The sequence below is a fragment of the Pelodiscus sinensis genome, chromosome 4 (assembly GCF_052426305.1).
Source record: "Pelodiscus sinensis isolate ZL-2025 chromosome 4, ASM5242630v1, whole genome shotgun sequence".
NCBI lineage: Eukaryota > Metazoa > Chordata > Testudines > Trionychidae > Pelodiscus > Pelodiscus sinensis.
The window spans coordinates 116,157,018-116,177,352 of record NC_143055.1 but is presented as its reverse complement, the minus strand read 5'-3'; the positions used below and the strand labels follow the sequence as shown (position 1 = coordinate 116,177,352).

Sequence of the window (20,335 nt, the reverse complement as noted above, 5' to 3'; positions counted from 1 at the left end):
CCCAGCTCTCACAACATCGTTATTAGCCCAAAAATCTTAGTAACCCCTCAGCACTCTGATGTCCGAGTGCCTTAGAAGTAATAATAGAAGCTGCAGTATAACTTCTGAAAAACTTTAATGTGGATTAAATTGGTACATGCAAAATCAGAATCCCATCAATCTAGTCACGCCAAGCAGGCAGTTGGAAATAACAAATACTCTTACTGGAGATAAGCCTGGGTCGGTTAATTCAGCTCTCAGTTGAGATATAAACATCCCCTCTTTCAAAATTTGGGATAGGTCAAATTCTTGCCCTGGGCATTTTCCAAAATCTTGCACTGGTCCCACTATAGAGAGGAACCCCAATCTTGAATATGAGACCACGATTTGAGTTTGGTTTGCTAAAACCCCATTCTCTAATGTTTGGGGATATTTGGATTTGGGAGCTCTGGAGTAGATTACCCCTTAACTAAAAAGCTGTGGGCTTTTCATATGACTTCATGACAACTGGAGAAGAATATTTCAGTGAGTAAAGTAGAAAGTGTATGTTCTTCTGTTGCTGGTTAGTAATTCCATTCAGTGGCATATACACTGACATTCTGAGACACAGAGATATGCATCTTTGGGAGGGGGGGGATCCACCAATTACTCAATTAGTGGACTTATTTTCCAGGAGGAATTGGAAAGAGAAAAGGAGAGAGGGCTGCAGAAATGCCCAAGGCATCCTTACCCTTCTTCAAAAGATGAAGGGGTAGGGGTGGAGCAGGGAGGACAAAAGCATTTAATAATTATGAATAAACAGTATTAGAACCAAGTAAAACTAAAACAATGTCCTGACTCTTTCCTTCAGTCTACATACTAAAGAAGAGAAAAACTGGGAACAAAATTCTTTAAAAAATAGCATTAATTGGGTTTGAATTTTGCAAAACCCAAAACTAGTATTGATTTTGTGCCAATTCCTCCAAAGATCAGAAGATTATGTGTTCTTGAGAGAAAGGATTTCCAAATTGGCCATTTTCTATTACTGGTCACACAAACAATCAAAGCAATGTAGACACAAAGTGAACTTATTTGTGGATGGAAGAGAATGGACAAAAATAGAGAAGGCCTCTGGATTTAAAGCTGAGTAAAAATCAACCAATAATATTTTTTGTAAAGAAATAAAGTGGAAAAATGTTTTACCCAATCCTTCATTGAAAGAAAAATTCATAACAAGGCTGCAGGTAAATTGTAGCTCCCTTTCTTTCACACAGCACCATTAGAAAATGGAATATGACATATATAGAGATCACCAAAGCAAGATACCAGGTCTGAAGATTCCCAAACTCTGACAAAGATCACAAATCCAGATCTGCATCTAAATTGTATGTCTGGTTCTAACAAACAAGGAATGGAAAGAGAAATCTGTGGGGGAGGGGGAAGTCCCAAACAAACCCCAATGTATCCTGGCCACATTCTCTGGATTTTTCCACCCTGGCAAGTAATAAACTTTCTATCACAAACGAAAGAGTTGCCAGTGACCTCTCATGCTCTTTCTCTCACTGCATGAGCTCAGCTATATTCTGTGTATATTAGTATTTTCATAGTTTACATTGATACCTTCTTCAGGTCTAGAGGCCTGATCCTCTTCTTACCTACTCTGGTGTGTGCAAGGAGTCATGCCCAGAGTTTTCTGTTTATTACAAATAATTTTGTTACTAAGAAAAAATGTAAATAGTAGCAAAAATGGAACATGTAAGATATAAAAAGTGAGGTTAGTGAGGGGATCCTTTCTCCTCATGACCCCTTCTCTACAACCACATTCGTTGTTACATACTCTGTAAGGTTTACCAACACACAGTACCATTAATATCTCTATACACATATCATGTAGCCTGATTCAGATGTGAACCAATTATACAAAATGATGGCACAACAAAACAGAAAAAAAGCAACACAATGCCCACCAAATTTTATTTCATTTATTTTCTTGTAAACCTCCTTTTCATGATAAAGTTTCTGATGTACTCTACTCATGCTATCTAACCCCAAGTCTCAGGGTGAATCTGAGAATAGATTAAGAGATCCCTTGTATTGACAGAAAATTGATGAGAATGGCTACAGAGAGAAACATAATATGCAACACATATATCTTCACTCTTTCCTAAAAAACAAGCAAGCTCTCAGATTCATGACAGTCAGCCTGTGGCATCAGAGTCCTTGGGAGCCCAGAGCCATTAGCAACACTTGGGTACAGTATTGTCAAAAAGGTCATAAATTAGTGTGATTTTATTCACAGAGTGATTATACAGTGTTAGATATGCAGAGTCCTCTCAAGTATCTCTCTACTGAGACATTTTTAAAAGAATTCCTTCATGTACAGTGTGCCAATACTCCCCAGTAAAATCTATGTCCTAAAATATATTATTGCTTGGCTGTGACAAAAATGTATCAACTTCTAATCTTTCTTTTTTTTATTGGTAACTATGCGAGCCGTTTTTTTTTCAAATGCTTTAATGAACCTCATCTTCATTAAACACACACACACACACACACACACACACACACACACACACACACGAGCAACTAATCCCCAACATTTATTGACCACATTGACACACTAGCAACCCATGTCCATTCTTTCGATTACTGATATAACTTCTGGAATGAGAGGGAGTTGGAGAGGAGGAAGGGACAAACAAAGTTTTATGTGCAGTCTGTGTATGAGAGAGAAATAGTGTTACACAGAAACTATCTGTAGTGAATTGGCCAGGACTAGCAACATATGGATTCACTGCCCTTTATGGCATATTCAAGAAGTAGCTAAACATTCACTGTGAAGGGTTGGAAGTAATGATAGTTTAGAAAGGGACATTTTTTTATAGAAAACAGAACAAGCAAATTAAAATAATGACATTACACTCTACACTTTTTAACTCCCTTTGGGCATATTGTATTTTGGGCAAGGAAGAAAAAAGTATAAAAGGAGGGTCTGCTTCTCTGCACAGATTGGAGAAAGGACCAACTTCCCAATCTTCTCTGACTATCAGAGACACAGAGATGTCTAAAGGAATACACAAAGAAACACGAGGAACACTTCCAATTTGCCATTCATGTGGTGCCCTGCCCAGTTTATCTTCCTGTTTGACGTTTCTGCCGAACTTGCTTTGTTCGTTGATTGATCTCTTCTCTTGATTTGATGTGATAAAACCTAAGGCCGAGTTCTACGCTCAAATCGCCGGATCACCGCCTTTTGAACATGATGTGTCTTTATCTGGTACCTACGCTAAACTCATTCATCCTAGTCAGGTTGAGAAAGTCTCTTTCCAGCACTCCCAATTATACAGATTTTAGAGCTGCAAGCAGACGCTTGCAAATAAAACACCAACATCAACACATTCACGGTACTCTTGACTGCCTGGCTTTCACCTCAGCAAATTCCCACTGAAGTCAATTTCTCTCCTTAAGCTTGCGGTTCTGCAGTCCAAAGAAACTGATGCAAACAACAGCTCGAATGATATCCTGAGTTTCGGTGTGAAATGGAAGTATGGGTAAAAGCATAAGGCAGCGGAGCCTTCCTTACAGAGGTGGAGGGTTATTTTATTTGTTTACACGAACTTGTCAGGTAGGTGACCCAAGAAATGATTGTGATTAAACAAATCACAGTACCTGTTTACCCAAGCTACCCATCAGGGACACCAGCTGCGCAATACACACATCACACACCGATCACTCAATGGAAAAGCACGAGAGGAAAGGGGGCCCGAGGCAAGGAGATGTGAGTGCCCAAGTTAGTATGGAAAGTGCAGAGCAGCTCCGGGCTGCCCTCCCCAGGTGTTTCCCCGGGGAGTCAGCGGCCACTGCTACCCGGCCCATCGCTCCCTTTGCCACTGATGACAGTCAACCACCCAGGACTGCGGAGCTTACATGTCCCCTTACTGGAGACCCATCTTGGGTCTGTCTCCTCTCTTCTCTGTCTTCCCAAGATCCGGCAAAGCCATTTCAGCTCGGGAAGGGGAGAGAGGGATGGATGCCTCTAGCTAGCTCCAGGAGAATTTCGGACTTCTCTGCACGTAGGCTGCGGGCTGCACTCCATGCGGATCCCAACCTCCCCTTCTCTCTGCTCCCGGAATGGGAGGATCCGAGAGTCCATACTGTCAATTCCCCCTGTTCTTGCTCTTTAAGTTACTCCCCAGCATGGGCAGGGAGGATGGGTGTGCATGTGTGCGGAGGAAATCACAATCTCTCTCTCTTTCTCTCTCACACACAGAGGAATCGTCACAACTGTGCTCAATGTGCCTAAATGCACAGAGAGACGCAGAGAACACACGGATCAGAGCAGGGTCAGCTCCTGGTGCTTCCCCCGGGAGAAAGCTCCCCTGGTCATTTCAGTGAGTTGGGCGCATTGCGAGAAAGAACATCTCGGTGTTGTCTGTCCCTTTATGTGTGGACCCGCAAATCTCGATAGATAGATAGATAGATAGATAGATAGATAGATAGATAGATTAGATAGATAGATAGATAGATAGGGTGGCTGGCTAAGGCGGAGTTGAAGGAGGAGAGCCTGGGTGGGCAGCTAAGCCCCTTCCGAGCGGCTTACCTTGCGCTGCGGAGCCCGTGCTGCTGGCACTCAGGATAGCCAGGGCAGGTAACACGAACGTTTGCAGTAAGTATCCCAGTCCCAGTCCGCATCGGGCAGCCGTGCTTTCCAGCCCTTTCCCCATGGCTGGTGAGCGAAGCAAGCCAAGGAAAAGCGCCACCACCCACCCCCAGCAGCAGCTGAAGTCCTCGGGAAGAAGCAAGCCCCGCACTCCACTTTCTTTGGGCAATGGAGGGGTGGGGTGGGGTGGGGGAGAGAAGAGCGAGGAGCAGCTTTCCAAGAGCCTCTCTCCTCTTCAAGGGGCTGCGTGCCCCGCCACTCGTCCAGCCAGTGTGGGGAGCCCAACGGCTACCGGGCCCCGAGTCTGCGCCGCGTTCACAGCCCCCCTGGCGTGGCCACCGCGCACAGGCACAGGAGAGATGAGGCGAGGAGCCCTTTGCTCCCCCCGGCTCTGCTCAAGGTTGCGCTGAGGAGACCAGGTGCCCAGGCGGCGGCTGCGAGGTGAAGAGGACTGGTCATTTCATAGTCGTGGGAACAAGTCTGCGGGAGCTGGGTCTGGCAGGGGAGGAAGAGGCGGCAGCAGCATCCTAACTCCGGCTGGGAGTGCGTGGATGGGCATGTGCGCCAGAGAGCGCGCGCAAAGTAGCGCCGAGCGAGCTGCACGCGCACCTAGCCCCGTGCATGGAGGAGCCAGGCTCAGAGCGCGCCTGCCCCTCGCTCCCTCCTTTGAATGTTACACGGGAGAGCGCAGCCCTGGCTAAGGCACATTGCTCCATCCAATGGAGCTCTGCCTTCCCAAAGACACCGGCAAAACCCGCGCCGGATTCCCGGACTGGACCATGCCCCGCTACTGCTTGCCAGGAGGCGGGAGAAGGGCTCTTTTGCTAGCAGCTTACCTGAAAGGGCAGAACAAGAGCTAGGAGAAACCATTGGGGGGATTGGGGAGAGAGGCTCCCCCGCCCTCTGCAGACCCCTCCCACCCGTTTGGGGACTGCAGGCAGGAGAACCCCTGCCAGGATCGATTGATCTGCCTGTCTCTAATACACCTCTCACCCACTAGCCAGGTACCAAAATTCCAGCCAGGGAAAAGAAGGGGCGCTCCCACCCCCCGTTTTATTACAAGACGTGTACAGATGCACCAAGAAGTGCTTCTCTGTCCATCACGGCTGCAGCCTGCGTGTTTCATTGCAGCAGAGGAGTGTGCCTAGCACCTGCTCTCGATCCGGTGCTGGGCGAGAACTAGGAGACTATGCACACTGAAGCGTCAGGGCAGAAGCTCCGCTCTACAGGGCCCACACACCAGCCGTCTCAAAGGCAGGGACAGACTCACAGAATGTAGGGAGGAGGCCGCCCCATACAGGTGGCTGCTCCGCCCCCCCCCCCCAACCAGGTGAGAAGAGAAAGCCGAGACATAGACAGGGAGGAAGACTGTTGGAGGTAGCTGAGCTATCGGGAAGTGGGCCAGATTTTTTACCCCTTGGGAAATGAGTTTCATCCCTCAAATAGATCTTTCTCTCCCTCCCCCCCCTTTCCCTTCTCCACGGGGGAAGGAACAGCCTCTCCTCTCTGTCTGCACAAAGGGATAGTCTTGTTTTCCATCCCAAGATATGGTCTGGGAGATGGGAGGGAGGGTAAATAGCCAAATCTGGCCTCTACCGCAGGAAGCAGCATAAAATGTTAGAATGCCCGGATAGGAATCCAGATCGCAATAGTGGCCCTTTCACCCACTCTGCCTTTTTCTACCATACGAGGTAGGAGGAAAACAGTCATTTAGTTGGTCAGTTAGTTTCTCAGACACTTCTCTCCCTCTTAGATCCTTAAATCTCATTCATTAGGCAGGAGATTCCCACATTTTGAATTAAATTTCAAGGGAATCGTGTTAAAAACATTTTTGAGTAGGCAGAAGTACAGCAAAATGCTCAGGCCCACTATCAGATATTTGCCTAGTTATTATTTGCTCCTGACTGTACCATCTGCAGAATTCACAGAGGAATGCCTCTGTTGCCACCACATTGAGAGAGAGCTCTTATAACTAAATATGGTATTCCCAAAGTCATTTCCTTTACTGGGCTCATACCATAGATGAGAAAAGAGGGAATAAGAATTATTTTATCCTGAGCTATATGTAGAATATGTATTTATATGATAAGACCGTACATACCATTGCCAGTGCACACCCAATGGAGACATATTATTTATGGTTTTACAGGTGTGCACGTTGCTTTAAGCACAACAGATAGTTACTCTAACTCTATATGAGACATAGCATAGCTGTGGATGCCAGCCAAAGGTGTGTGGAGAAGTGATGGAAAGAACAAGAGTTACAACAATGTAGCAAGAGGAGGTCTGCTTTTGTTATATATTTATCTTGTGCCTTCCCTCTTGGGTATGTATTTTGGTTATCTTGGCATTTTACTCTTTTGTAAATTATCCGGTTAATTCAGCAACAGAACAACAATAACAAAAAGTTGCCACCAGGTAGGCTATGCAAGGAAAAGTCCTGATTTCGCGATATTTGTTTTGAAGTCTGCCTCATTCAAAGTGTTGACGGCCCTGCGTGGAGTATTGGGGGCAGCAAGCGACAAAGTGGGGTTCTGCACCCCTTTTTTCCCTCTCAAGGCCCTCGGGTCCTATTGCGATATAATAATATCAAGAGCTCAGTCCTCGAGCCCTGCTTGTCTGGGTGAAATCAAATACCCGGGAGCCTTTCAGCCTAAACTTTGTCTAGGAGAGCGTGACTGTGTAATACGGAAATTAATATAGATGAATGTAGCACGAACTGTATGTGCGTGTGTGCGTGAGAGAGAGAGACGGTCAGAGACGGCTACCGTGGCTGGGTGCCTCTCTCTGCACTGTACGAGGAGCAGGCACGCAAAGACAGAGAGCGAAGCCCCGGCTAAGGCACATTTTTCTATCCAATAGGGCTCTGCCTTTCCGCAGACAGCAGCAAAACCTGCGCTGGATTCCTGGGCAGGACTCTCCTTGCTACGTCCGATGTGGAGTTAGAAGCAGCTGCTCCCAAATATGCTCCCGGTAGCAGTTACTGACATATTAGTATGTCAGTTTGGGCTTGTCTCCGTTTCTGCTACCCATGAACCTGTGACACATGGGGGTCACTTGGTCATCTTTGCTACTGCTACCGCTGAAGATCAGAACCTGCTTTGCTGTTGGGGAGGGGGGGGGGGGGGAGGTGGAGAAGGTTTAGGAGAGGGACAAAAGGACTTGGTCAGTACAGTCAGAACTATAGGAAGCTGGCCGCTGCTATCCAGAGCGCTGGCAGCAAAGGCCAGGAGCTCGTTGCTTCCGGGGGTGGAAGGATGCAGGGAGAGGGAGATAACCCCATATGGGCAGAGGGGAAGAAAGCCCATCCCATGGAAATCTTGCTGAGGGAGCCCCACTTCTGGTTCTGGGAGTGTGGCAGCAGCGTGGAGGGGAAAAGAAAGGGACTCTGGCATGAAGGGAAAGAGATCTGTCTGTGGAATCTCCCAGATTGGAGGGAGGGGCCACTATGTCAGCTTTTGAGCCCTGCTCAGGATAGACACTGGCATGGCAAGTCATGGTGGAAATAGGGGATATAAAAAGCTACCTAACTCCTTTCTGGTTCCTGTCAGTTCTCATCTTCCCTTCCGAACAATCCTATATTACTTCTAGTAGGTCCTTCCATCAACAGGCTGAACCTGACATGTCAGAGATGTCCCCCAAAATTGCTTCGCAAAAGTACTGTTTCCTAATCATTTACTGTACATTCTTATCCATGAAGCACATCACAGCAAATAACCCTATGCCTAGTTATGGCGCTTTCCCTCCTTCCCACACATCAGCCCTAGCTTTTATGCTGGTGGCTGAGTAGGTGGCACGTACATAAAGAATTTTCCTACACATGACACTGGTTAGACATTTTTGTATAATCTGTTAAAGTTGGGATGTTTTATCTCAATTGTTTAGAATTCCAGGAGAAATTTTGCAAAGATAGAAATTAAAGCGGCATGCCTAAAAATGTGGTATATAGAAAATATGACCACTTCAGGGCAAAATGCTTGCCACATCTGCTATTATTGGAAGGAACAGGGGCAGAGTTTTCTATTAAATGTAGTTCAATTCTTTTTGATGATCCAGGGATACCTGTGGTTGATACTTATTGTTTGGGGCTCACTGTGAAATCAGTGGGTAGGAAGATTTCATGAAATAGCTCTATTCCACTTTCAAAGTAGGTAGCCTTTCAAATTAGTCTTGGCATCCCCTGTAGCTACAAACCCAGCAGCCTAACTCAACCATCAGTGGAAAAGTATGGGAACGTAGCTGCTTTGAACCCAGAACAAGAGTAACACAAGGACAGTTACTCCATGTCTAGATGTAAAGTAGCTGCTGGACTCCTCTGTTTCGCTGCTAAGATGTGACGAAGTAGATGCTAAGCAGGGGATGAGCAAGACCTGAGTAATTTAGTGTAGGATATGGAGTAGTCACTGTTCTTCTGGATACTGGCTTATTGACAGGAAATGCTGAGCAAATGGCTTTTCCCTGGGGAGCAGCCCAGCATATCCCATTACAAGGCAGCCCCCTGACAACACATTCTGCTACTGTGTGAAACACAGCATGGAACTCAAGCTGCTGTAACTAGAACTGTTTATTGGAGAAAATGGTTTAAAAGGTATTTGTCATTGACAGTACTCTATATAGAGCGTTTCAGCTGAAAAGTGTTTGAAAATCATTTGGGGCCATATTGTGCCTAATAGGATGAGATCTGAGTGCTCTTAAGGGGTACAGTGTGCCCTTGAGATGCATCATGGCATCATTGCCTCTCCTATGTACCCAGGCCATTCTGCTGGCCCAGGGTCAGGACAAGGGCAAAAGAAGTGTGGCTTCTCCACTTTTGAGATGGCACCCATCCCAAGAGGCACTGGCAGGGAGAGGACCCTGCAGAGAAGTCACTCTGCAGATAACAAGGACTGCATTTGTACCTGGCCCTGAACAAGAAGGCTACTTTCACCCTTTCTCTATCTCAAGAGCCAGCAACAATCTGTGCTTCACTTATTCTTATATTGTCCGCTGTAAGGACACATCTACATAGAAATGTTATTTCAGAATAACTTAGTCCACGTCTACACAACAGGCAGTTATTTAAAAATAATGTCAAAATACTATCAAGCTTCTTACTCCAAGTCCTGTAACCCTCATTGTACAAGGAGTAAGGGAAGTCAGAGGAAGAGTGCTCTATTTTGAAATAAGTGCTGTGTTGACACTCCCAATTTCAAAATAAGCTATTTTGAAATAAGCTATGCAATCAACGTAGCTCAATTTGCATAATTTATTTTGAGTTAAGCCCCGCTGTGTAGACGCCCCCCCTAAGAAAGTGAAGTATTACTCCAATTTAATAGATTTGGGAACTCAGACTGGGAAACCAAGTAGCTTGGGCAAGACCAGTGAAAGATTCAGTATCAGAGACAGGTTTCGATCTAAGAAGTTGACAAAACTTTTATGTGAACCGTCCGTTTTTAGTTTAAAAAAAAAGTAGGTTCATGAATGTGACTAATAGAAATGATTACACAACTAAAAATAAATCCCATGACCATTATAGCAAACATAAAGAGGAAGGCCAAGATTTTTTTTTTAAACAGCCTAAAGTAAGGCTCCAAAAATCATATTTAGACACCTGTCTAATTCTCAGAAATGTTGAGCCCTGGACAGGAGAGGCATGGACAGTCTTGGCTTGCTCAGGTTGCTCCCAGGGTCAGGAGTGGGACAAGGCTCAAGCCCACCACCCTGTGCTTCCCAGGTGAATGCCCTATGCCCTCAGCCACTCCAGAAGCCACCCCACCTCCCAAGGGTCCCTTATCTTGCTTTCCTAATGTGGGCGGTAGGTCCATCCCTCAGGCAGCCTGTGTTGGCTGTCTGGGTGCTCCCAGGGTGGGCTGAAGTCAAACCTACCATGCTATACTCCCCAGGTGAATCCCATATTCCACTTATCCTGTGTCTGGTGGCTCCCAGGGGTGGGCAGAGAGGGTTAGTGCTTCCACAGGCAAGCATTTCCATTGTGGAGCTACATGGCTATCCTTAACAATCACTCTCTGAACACTATGAATAAGGGATGCAGAATCAGGTTCTGTATCTGCTAATTTCATTTGATTTTTCAGCATAATATGAAATAATGAGGAATATATAAAACAATATTCAGTATCTGAATAAGGGTTTGCAAGATTTTTTAAATGAGGCGTTTGCAAGGCTTAGTTGCATATGGCATGCATGCCAGTGAAAGGTGTATCATGCACCTGCTTTTTGACTATGCCATGCCCATAGGCTCTGTCATGCTGCTCTTAGTTTATGGCAGAACCTTGGGGTATGGCACAATGGGAAAAAAGCAGGTGCATCACATGTCCTACACTTTACTGACATACATGGCTCACACTAGTAAATGTTCTCACAGTTTGAATAAGCTACTCCATTCTGTTCTATTCTCTCTCATACCATGCAGTACTGTAAATAACTAACAGAAATTGCACTCATTTTGTTCATCCCAGAAGCCTGACATTTCAAAAGTTAATGTAAAATCATTTTCAATAAATATCTCCAAGTTTTAATTCATGCTGAGAGAGACTACTTATATTGTGAAATTTTGGAGTCTTGGTTTGAGGAAAAATTGTTTTCTATTCAGTGAAACATACGGGAGCAGGATAATATCTCCCAAGCTGCCAAACTCATTATTTTGTTTGCTAGTTTATGGAACAAAACTCTTTCTGAGAATGTCCATACATAATGTCCTAGTGTGCTAAATTTGCCCTAGGAACTTAATATTAATAGTTTTGTGTACCAAAACATACATTGCCAGCCAAAGAAGGGCTGGAAGAGTAAAATATTTCACTTAATAATGAAGTAAGTGGATCACTCCTTAAGTGGATCAAATTAAGGAGTTTTCAGAAGATAAGAATAAGTAGGGTGCTGTGCTAAAAATAGTGGGTTTTTTTGGCTGAAACATGCTTTTGGTTGGTTTCTGTAGCAGATCCATAGCAACCTAAGACTTCATAGTACTCACTCTACTGCAGAACACCTTGACATTTCAGGGCTTCACTATGGCAGCAGGGACAGAACTCAAGGTCTTTCTTCAAAGTCACACATCTAAGCAACTTGAACTAAAGGAGCACTTCCACTACATAAAGCAACATTAGGAATAGATTCTAAAGCATTCATTCATGTTGAAGCCTGTGCAAATAGTCCTGTGGATGTCAATGGGAACACTTGTGGAGTGAGGCAGTACCCAGCATGAATTTTTCGAGGCTTAGAATCAGACCCTTAGTGATTACAGATAAAACTTCAAATGTACCTAAGTTCCTTTATCAAAGCGACTTACGTACTTAAAGAATCTACATCTAAATGAAAGTCAGTTGGACTTAGGCTCCTAGGTCACTATGACACTCTTTAAAATATTACCCTAGGCAAAAGCGGGGCAAATAATTCATAACTAATGTATGTGAAGAGTTTTCTCTCTCTTTCTTTTTGTAAATTTTCAGTGAACAAATCAATTTTATTTGTATTTATTCACAATTCAAATTTGTTTGAATAATTTCTGTGAATTCATGTAGCTCATTCATGAACAATTCTTATGTTCTTATGTTATGTTTTTAATTCACTGTGAGCATCTGATGTATAACATTCAATTTGTTTTTACTTACTGTGCAGGACAAGAGGCATGTAAGAGTCAGGTACCCTGTGCATGTACTTGTGATATGAAATCAAAAATTTCCCTTTACAAATTTTCACTTTAGAATCCCTGTTTTAGTGATGATTCTTGCTTGTTAACTCATTTGCTAAAGTCACATAAAGTAAACATAAACACAAAAGAGGGTAGGAATATTGTTAAAATAAAAATATTTAAAAATTGATATTAATATTCACAGAAGTGGTTTTGAACTTTTCACCTATATACGGTTGTGTATATAAGGCTGTGTCCAGACTCAGGGGTTTTTTCGGGAAAAGTAGCCTTTTCCCGAAAAAACTTCCCCTGCGTCCAGACTCAAGCCGCGTTCTTTCGAAATTATTTCGAAAGAACGCGGCTTTTCTTTCGATGGCGGTAAACCTCGTTTCACGAGGAAGAACGCCTTCTTTCGAAAGTTCCTCTTTCGAAAGAAGGCGTTCTTCAATGTAAATAGGGCTTCCTCGAAAGAGAGCATCCAGACTCGCTGGGTGCTCTCTTTCGAAAAAGCGGATTGCTCTTTCGAAAGATCCGCCTGCAGTCTAGACGCGATCTTTCGAAAGAGGCTCTTTCGAAAGATGCTTTCGAAAGAGCCTCTTTCGAAAGAAGCCTGCAGTCTAGACATAGCCTAAGTGAAAAAACAGAGGGAAATAAGGACAACCTGGGGAATTACTTCTATACCTAGAAAGATAATGGAGGAAATAATCAAGCAATTGATCGGCCAACACATAGAAGATAACAAGTAACAGTCAGCCTGGATTTGTCAAAAATAAATAGTGTCAAACCAATCTAGTAGACAGGGTAAAAAGCCTAATGAATAGAGGAGAAGAGATGGATGTGGTGTATCTTGACTTTAGTAAGGCTTTTGATGTTGCCTCAAATGATCTTCCCATAAATTAGGTGGGTGCATAACTGGTGAGAAAATCATTCTGAGAGGTTAGTTATCAGTTTCCAGTCATTCTGGAAGGCATAACAAGTGGAGTTCCACAGGGTTTGGCATTTAGTTCTGTTCAATATTTTCATCATTGATATAGATAATGGCATAGAGAGTATACTTATAAGTTTGTTGGCAAAGCAAAATTGGGAGAGGAGGTGAATGCTTTGTAGGACTGGATTAAAATTCAAAATTACTGAATAAAAGAATCTAGTGGTTATAGAGGATCACAAGTTAAATATGACAACACTCTAACACAATTGCAAACAGAGCAAATGTCATTGTGGCATGCATCAGAAAGAGTATTGTAAGCAAGACACAAGAAGAAATTCTATATTCTATTCATACTGATAAAGCCTCAGTGGGAGTATTGTGTACATTTCTGGGTGCCACATTTTAGGAAATATATGGACAAATTGGAGAAATGCAGAGGAGAGCAACAAAATGGTTAAAGGTCTAAAACATGGCCTCTGAGTAATGTCTGAAAAAAAGAGTTTGTTTAGTCTAGAAATGACTTGGGGGCAGGGGGCATGATGACAGTTTTCAAGTACATAAAACATGATTTCTAGAAGGAAGGAGAAAAATTGTTCTGGTTAATCTCTAAGGATAGAGGTCAAGAAACAATAGGTTTAAATTGCAATAAGGGAGGTTTAAATTGGACATTAGGAAGCACTTCCTAAGTGTCAGGTTAGTTAAACACAGTAGTAAATTGCTTAGGGAATCTCCATCGTTTGAGATTTTTAAGAGCAGGTCTACATAATACTTAGTGCTACCTTCTGTACAAGGGAGCGGGCTAGGTAATCTCTTGGGATCGCTTCCAGTCCTACAATTCTTGGATTCTTTGATTCTAAGATGTTTTTATTATTAGGAAATGAACTTGCAAAGAAAGTTAACCTATCGGAATATTATGCTGCAGTGCAGATCAGACAGAAAAAATACACATATACACAAATGAGTTAAACATTTCTTTGTCTCTGTGTTGCTCAAAAGCATCTTCTACCTTTTCAAACTTTTCTTATAATAAAATCTCTTTGTAAATTTGTGCACCAGCTATGTGAAGAAAATATTCATTAAGCAAAGTTATTAACAATGTGGGCCCCAAACATCTAACTAAGGTTAAAAAAAATCAGGAAAAATATTGAAAAAAATCTCCACTTTTAAAATTAAAACTCAAAATTTATTTTATGGAAAGTTGAAATTGTGAAAAATCTGACCAGCTCGAGTAGATGGTTCCCTTGCATCTTCTTAGTAGGCTCTGATTTTAGAGATGGATTAGATGTCATGGTGCCATAAGGCCAGACTGATTGCTCATACAAAAAAAAAAGAGTAATTAGAGAAATAATCAAATTCCTAAACAAAATGTGTGGTGCTGTCATTAAGGAAATCCTATGAATGACTTGAAGATTGAGTCTAAAGGCTTTTCTGTACATACAATGCTGTAGAGGTGTAGCTGCACCAATTCAACTCTGTTGTAATGCTGCAGTGAAAATATTGACCCAAGAGCTCCACCTCCCTGAGATGTGGTAACTGTGTTGACAGGAGAAGCCCTCTAATTGACACAGTGCTTTCTTCAGCAGGGTCTAGGCTAGAATAACTGTGTCATTTAATTACATCAACTAGGTATGTAAAATCCCGTTTAATTGGTTAACCGGTTAAATGTGATGTTTAACTGATTAGCCGATTTAAGAATGACAGCAGCGGGCAGGGCTACTCCAGTCTAACCCCCCCACCACTGGCAGGGACTGCTGCAGCCCAGCTAGAGCAGCCCCTGCCTGCGGTGCTCCTGGGCCCACTGACAGCCTCTACTGGTTATCCTCTCATATCCCTAATATCCACCGCCTTGAATGATGTAATTATACCAACATAAGTGCCTAATGTAGACCAAGCCTATTTGAATCTATCCTTAAACTACAGGTGGAGGCTTTTTATTTTGATATCTTGGTGGCAGCAACAATAATGCTTCAATTACACAATCAAAAATAAATCCCTGTACTTAAAGCAAATATTATACTGTTTAATTAAAAATTCTCTGTTAACTTATTAGAAGAATATTCTTTTGTATAGGACTGCAAGCTATGAGGATATTGACTGCTTATAAATTCAGAGATAAAGGAGTAAAACAAACGTGTAAAAACAACAGGAAAATGGGAATTTCTTTAAAATTTATTCTACAATTTTAATAATGTCAGTTTATAATATTCAGAGTCATCATTCATTATTATTTTATAATAATTTCTGTGAAGCATTATTATTAGATTAGGTAACAAAATTAACAAACTCAATTATTTAGCAATAATTAGATGACATATATTCTGCTAAAATACACTATCTTTACTGGAGTTGAAAAATAATATATCGATTTTAAGGCCAGAAGGGACCATTGTGATTATCTAATCTGACCTTGTGTATAACACCAACCATAGAATTTCCCTGAAATAATACCCAGAGCAGATATTTTAGAAAATATATCCAATATTGATTTAAAAACTGTTAGTGGTGGAGAATCCATCACAACTTTGGTAAATTGTTCCAGTTGTTAATCACTCTCACTCTTAAAAATGTATGCTTTATGTCCAGTTTGAATTTGTCTTGCATCAGTATCTAGTCATTGGATCATGTGATACATTTCTCTATTGGTCTGAAGAACCCATTAATATTTTCCCTCATGTAGATTCTTTCAGATTTACCAAATCATCCCTTAACCTTCTCTTTGTTAAACTAGATTTAGCTTTTTGAATCTATCATTGTAAAACAAGTTTCCTAATTTTCCAATCATTTTTGTGGCCCTTCTCTGAATCCTCTGATATATCAACATAATTCATACATTATAGTAAAAAAACTGGACACTATCCATCAGAGGTTGCATCAGTGACAAACACAGAGAAATCAATTCCCTAGTCCTACTCAAGTCTCCAAGGATTGCATTAGATCTTTTGATGAGAGTATTGCAGTGGAAGTGGGAGAACCCTGAAAAGGAACCAACTGAACCAACTGGTTGCATACAGTGTTACAGTGTACAAAATATGTCACAAGTAAGGTCTTATAAAAGTTTATAATGTTCTGAACCCTATAAGAGTTGTATACAAATCGTAAGAATGATTCTATGAAGTTATATATATAGAATTCTATGCTCATGACCTGTGCTACAATTTTTAATACACTTCACAGCAGAGAGGGGCTCTTCCCAAAACAGTTGTTTGCATGAAAATAACTTCAAGTATGCATCCATTGTCTAGCCAGGAAGAGACAATGGTGGACCACTAAAGTTAATGTAAATACATTGAGAAGAAAAACCCCAATATTGAAAAACCTAGAAAGAAGGGCATTTCCCCGACTGAATGGTCATGAGTCATCACACCAGGAGAAAAAAATAAGAAACCCTTGAGTTTTTATTCAGTAATGGAGGGCCAGCATCTAAGGTGGGTGGTGTTCATGAAACACTGGATGCCTTCTGTGACAAAGGGTATGTTGGGAAACTGGTCAGAGGCAATAAGTCACTTGTATTAGAAAGGGAAATTTATTTAATATGGAAGCGAAAAACTTGAGATTGTGTCTTTTCTTTGTTGCGTAACAGTACTGGCTTTTCTTTATTATTTCATTTCTGAATTTGTGATGATTCTATTAAGTAAACTTACTAGACTATCAGTTTTGCCTGTAACATACCAGATCGGTTTTCCCTTTGATATTTATATACCCACTGCCTCCTTTTGTTCCCTCCCTCCTCTCCCCTATTTATTTTGGTTCTGGACATACAATACTCTGGTCATCTGAAGAAGTGGGCTGTGCCCATGAAAGCTCATGATACCATCTTCATATCTTGTTAGTCTTTAAAGTGCTACCAGAATATTTGTTGTTTTTTAAGTTTATCCTGTACAGCCGTGTTTCTCAAACTGTGGGTCCCGACCCCCCCAGGGGGTCACGAGCAACTTAGAGGGGGGTTGCAGCAACTTAGAGGGAGGTTGCGGTATCACAAACCCCTGCAGTACAGACTAACTCGGCTACCCTTCTGAAGCTTTATTTTTATCACAAGCAGGTTTCCATTGTGCAAACTGTATGGGGTTTATGTTCAAAAGTGAATTAATATCTTGGGGAATAGATTTCACTTTGTCAGGGATGACAAACTGGAGGGAAAATTCAGAGTGTCTAGAACTCAGAGTGGACAGTTTGGGGGAGACTCACCAGGACTGGAATGGCTGTTCAGGTCACTCTGCAAGGAGTAATTTGGCTGGTGGAAGCCAGAATGTGAATCTTTTGCTTGTAGGTAGGCTATTGGTGTTAGGGTTGTAAGCCATAGCAACATAGTATAAAGACACTGTGATGAGAGTAGCTCTTGCCGGTCTGGGTGATCCCCAAAACCTGATAACACCCCAATTTTTTTCAGTCACTGCTTCCCAGAATAGCATCTCCCATCCCATAAGCTTGACCTACATTTTTCCTAGATGTATATATTTTGATGTAGCCATATTAAAACATATTGTTTGCTCATGCCCAGTTTACCAAGCAGTTCAGATCACTTGTATCAGTGACCTGTCCTCTTTCAATATTTACCACTCCATCTACATTTGTGTGATCTGCAAACTTTATCAGTAATGATTTTATGTTTTGTTCCAAGTAATTAATAAAATATTAAATAGTATAGGGTCAGAAACAGATCTCTGAGGGATACCACTAAAAACTCTTTGATGGTGCTTCCCCATTTACAATTTCATTTTGAGGTGTATCAGTTAGTCAGCTTTTAATCTATGCAATGCGTGGTATGCACATTTTATATCTTTTTAATCAACATGTTGTGGGATACCAAGTCATATGACTTACAGAAGTTGGAGTATATTGAATCAAATCATAGAATCATAGAACCATAGAGCTGGAAGAGACCTCAGAAGGTCATGAAGTGCAGCCCCCTGCTCTAGGCAGGACCAATCCCAATTAAATCAACCCAGCCAGGGCTTTGTCAAGCCGAGACTTAAACACCTCTAGGGATGGAGACTCCACTACTTCCCTAGGTAACCCATTCCAGTGCTTCACCACTCTCCTAGTGTAATAGTTTTTCCTAATATCTAACCTGGACCTCTCCCACCACAACTTGAGACCATTGCTTCTTGTTCTGCCATCTGTCACTAATGAAAACAGCATTTCTCCATCCTCTTTGGAACCTCCCTTCAGGAAGTTGAAGGCTGCTATCAAATCCCCCCTCACTCTTTGCTTCTGCAGACTAAACAAACCCAACTCTGTCAGCTGCTCCTCGTAGTTCATGTACTCCAGCCCCCTAATCATTTTGGTTGCCCTCCACTGGACTCCACATCGTTATTGCCCTCCAATGCGTCCACATCGTTATTGTAGTGGGGGGCTCAGAACTGGACACAATACTCCAGATGTGGCCTCATAAGAGCTGGATAAAGGGGAATAATGACATCTCTGGATCTGCTGGCAATGCTCCTCTTAATGCAACCTAATATGCCATTAGCCTTTTTGGCTACAAGGGCACACTGTTGAGTCATATCCAGCTTCTCATCCACTGTAACCCCCAGGTCCTTTTCTGCAGAACTGCTACTTAGCCATTCAGTCCCCAGCTGTTACAATGCTTGAGATTCTTCTGTCCCCAGTGCAGGACTCTGCACTTGTCCTTGTTGAACCTCATCATCTTTCTTGTGGCCTAATCCTCCAATTTGTCTAAGTCACTCTGGACTCTATCTCTGCCCTCGAGCGTATCTACCCCTCTCCCTAGCTTAGTGTCATCCGCAAACTTGCTGAGGGTGCAATCCATCCCCTCATCCAGGTCATTAATAAAGATTGAACAAAACCGGTCCTAGAACTGAACCTTGAATCCAGGACCCTATTGTGATGCATCTTGTATAAAAACACAAGAAGAAACAGTTGTTGCTTCACAGTCCTTGCAATCCAAGAATTAGCACATGAATAGATAAATAAACCCATCATGTACAATTCAGTGATATCACAGCATGATTTATTACTGAAACTTTTATCCTGAGTAAAGTTTAATTATTTTAGGCCTCCTTTTCCCACTAAGCCCCACTGACTTCAATGGGAGCAATATCAGGTCCTTTAGGAGTATTCATACAAGTAACTTGTGCAGAAAGCTTTGCAGGCTTAGTCTTTTTATTTGCAAGACTACATTTACTATAAATACAACAGTCCAGAGTATTTTATATCTGGTCTGGAGCACTAAAGGTTATCAGCAGCTGTCCAGTCTATTACATCTTTAATTCAAGGTTTATAATTCTTATATATATATTGTTTCAATTTTGAGTCACACCTTGGAAACTAATATCAAATAAATGATTGTATAATGGTTGGTTCTTTGGCTGTGATAGTACACAATATATTCCATTATTAGAAATCTTTGTGGATCTATGTTCAAGGATTATTAAGTAGCTTGCACTGAATTTCTTAGTTCATTTCATACCACATGAGTTCATAAATTAGGTGATGGTAATCTATTAATAAAAACTTAATATTCTACATTATCCTCTATAAAAATATTCATTTTTAATGAAATAAAACTATCCACAGGGTCTTTAAGAAGTTGATGAGATGTAAGCAGATTCAAATATTGTTTTTATAATGGCCAAGACAAGGCTTACTCACTTTTTGTCAGAGGCGATATGGCATCTAATATGAAAAATAGGGTACTAGTGTTAACTCCACAACTCTAATATCTTTCATTATTCATTGTTACTCTTTGATATAACAAATTACTTTCAAAATTAGGCATAGAAGCATACTATAAGAAAACAGGTAGGCCAAAGAAGAGTTCTTTGGACCCAGTGCTCTTCTCTATTGGCAGAGAGTACAGAAAATGGGACAAGGTGTATAGCAATCCCTACTGTTTCTCAGCTTCTAATAACTCCTCCATCTCAATTCCACGGTCAGATGAAAAGGAGGGGATACGTTGTGGGAGCAGACATACTCCATAACATGCTCACTGGGGAAACCACCCCATTTCCAGCCAGAAATCACTGTGGAGTTGGTGCTTCTATGAGTAGTGCTAAATTCCTTTCCATGACTGAAGGCTGTAGAGAAAGGCAGGGTATGTCTACACTACCCCCCTAGTTCGAACTAAGGGGGGGTTATGTAGTCATACGGAGTTGCAAATGAAGCCCGGGATTTGAATTTCCCGGGCTTCATTTGCATAAAGCCG

The 20,335-nt window shown here is 42.1% G+C and overlaps 1 protein-coding gene across 2 annotated transcripts in view; it reads right to left on the bottom strand.

The window, feature by feature from the left end:
• The window catches only part of UNC5C (unc-5 netrin receptor C), a 422,927-nt gene extending 417,609 nt beyond the window's left edge, over window positions 1-5,318 (bottom strand). For both annotated transcript variants that reach the window (XM_006111944.5, XM_006111943.5), the window contains exon 1: window positions 4,559-5,318. In XM_006111944.5, coding sequence (XP_006112006.1) covers window positions 4,559-4,682 — 124 coding nt within the window. In that variant the 5' untranslated portion in view covers window positions 4,683-5,318. The remainder of the gene's footprint in view (window positions 1-4,558) is intronic.
• Between the last annotated feature and the right edge of the window lie 15,017 nt (window positions 5,319-20,335).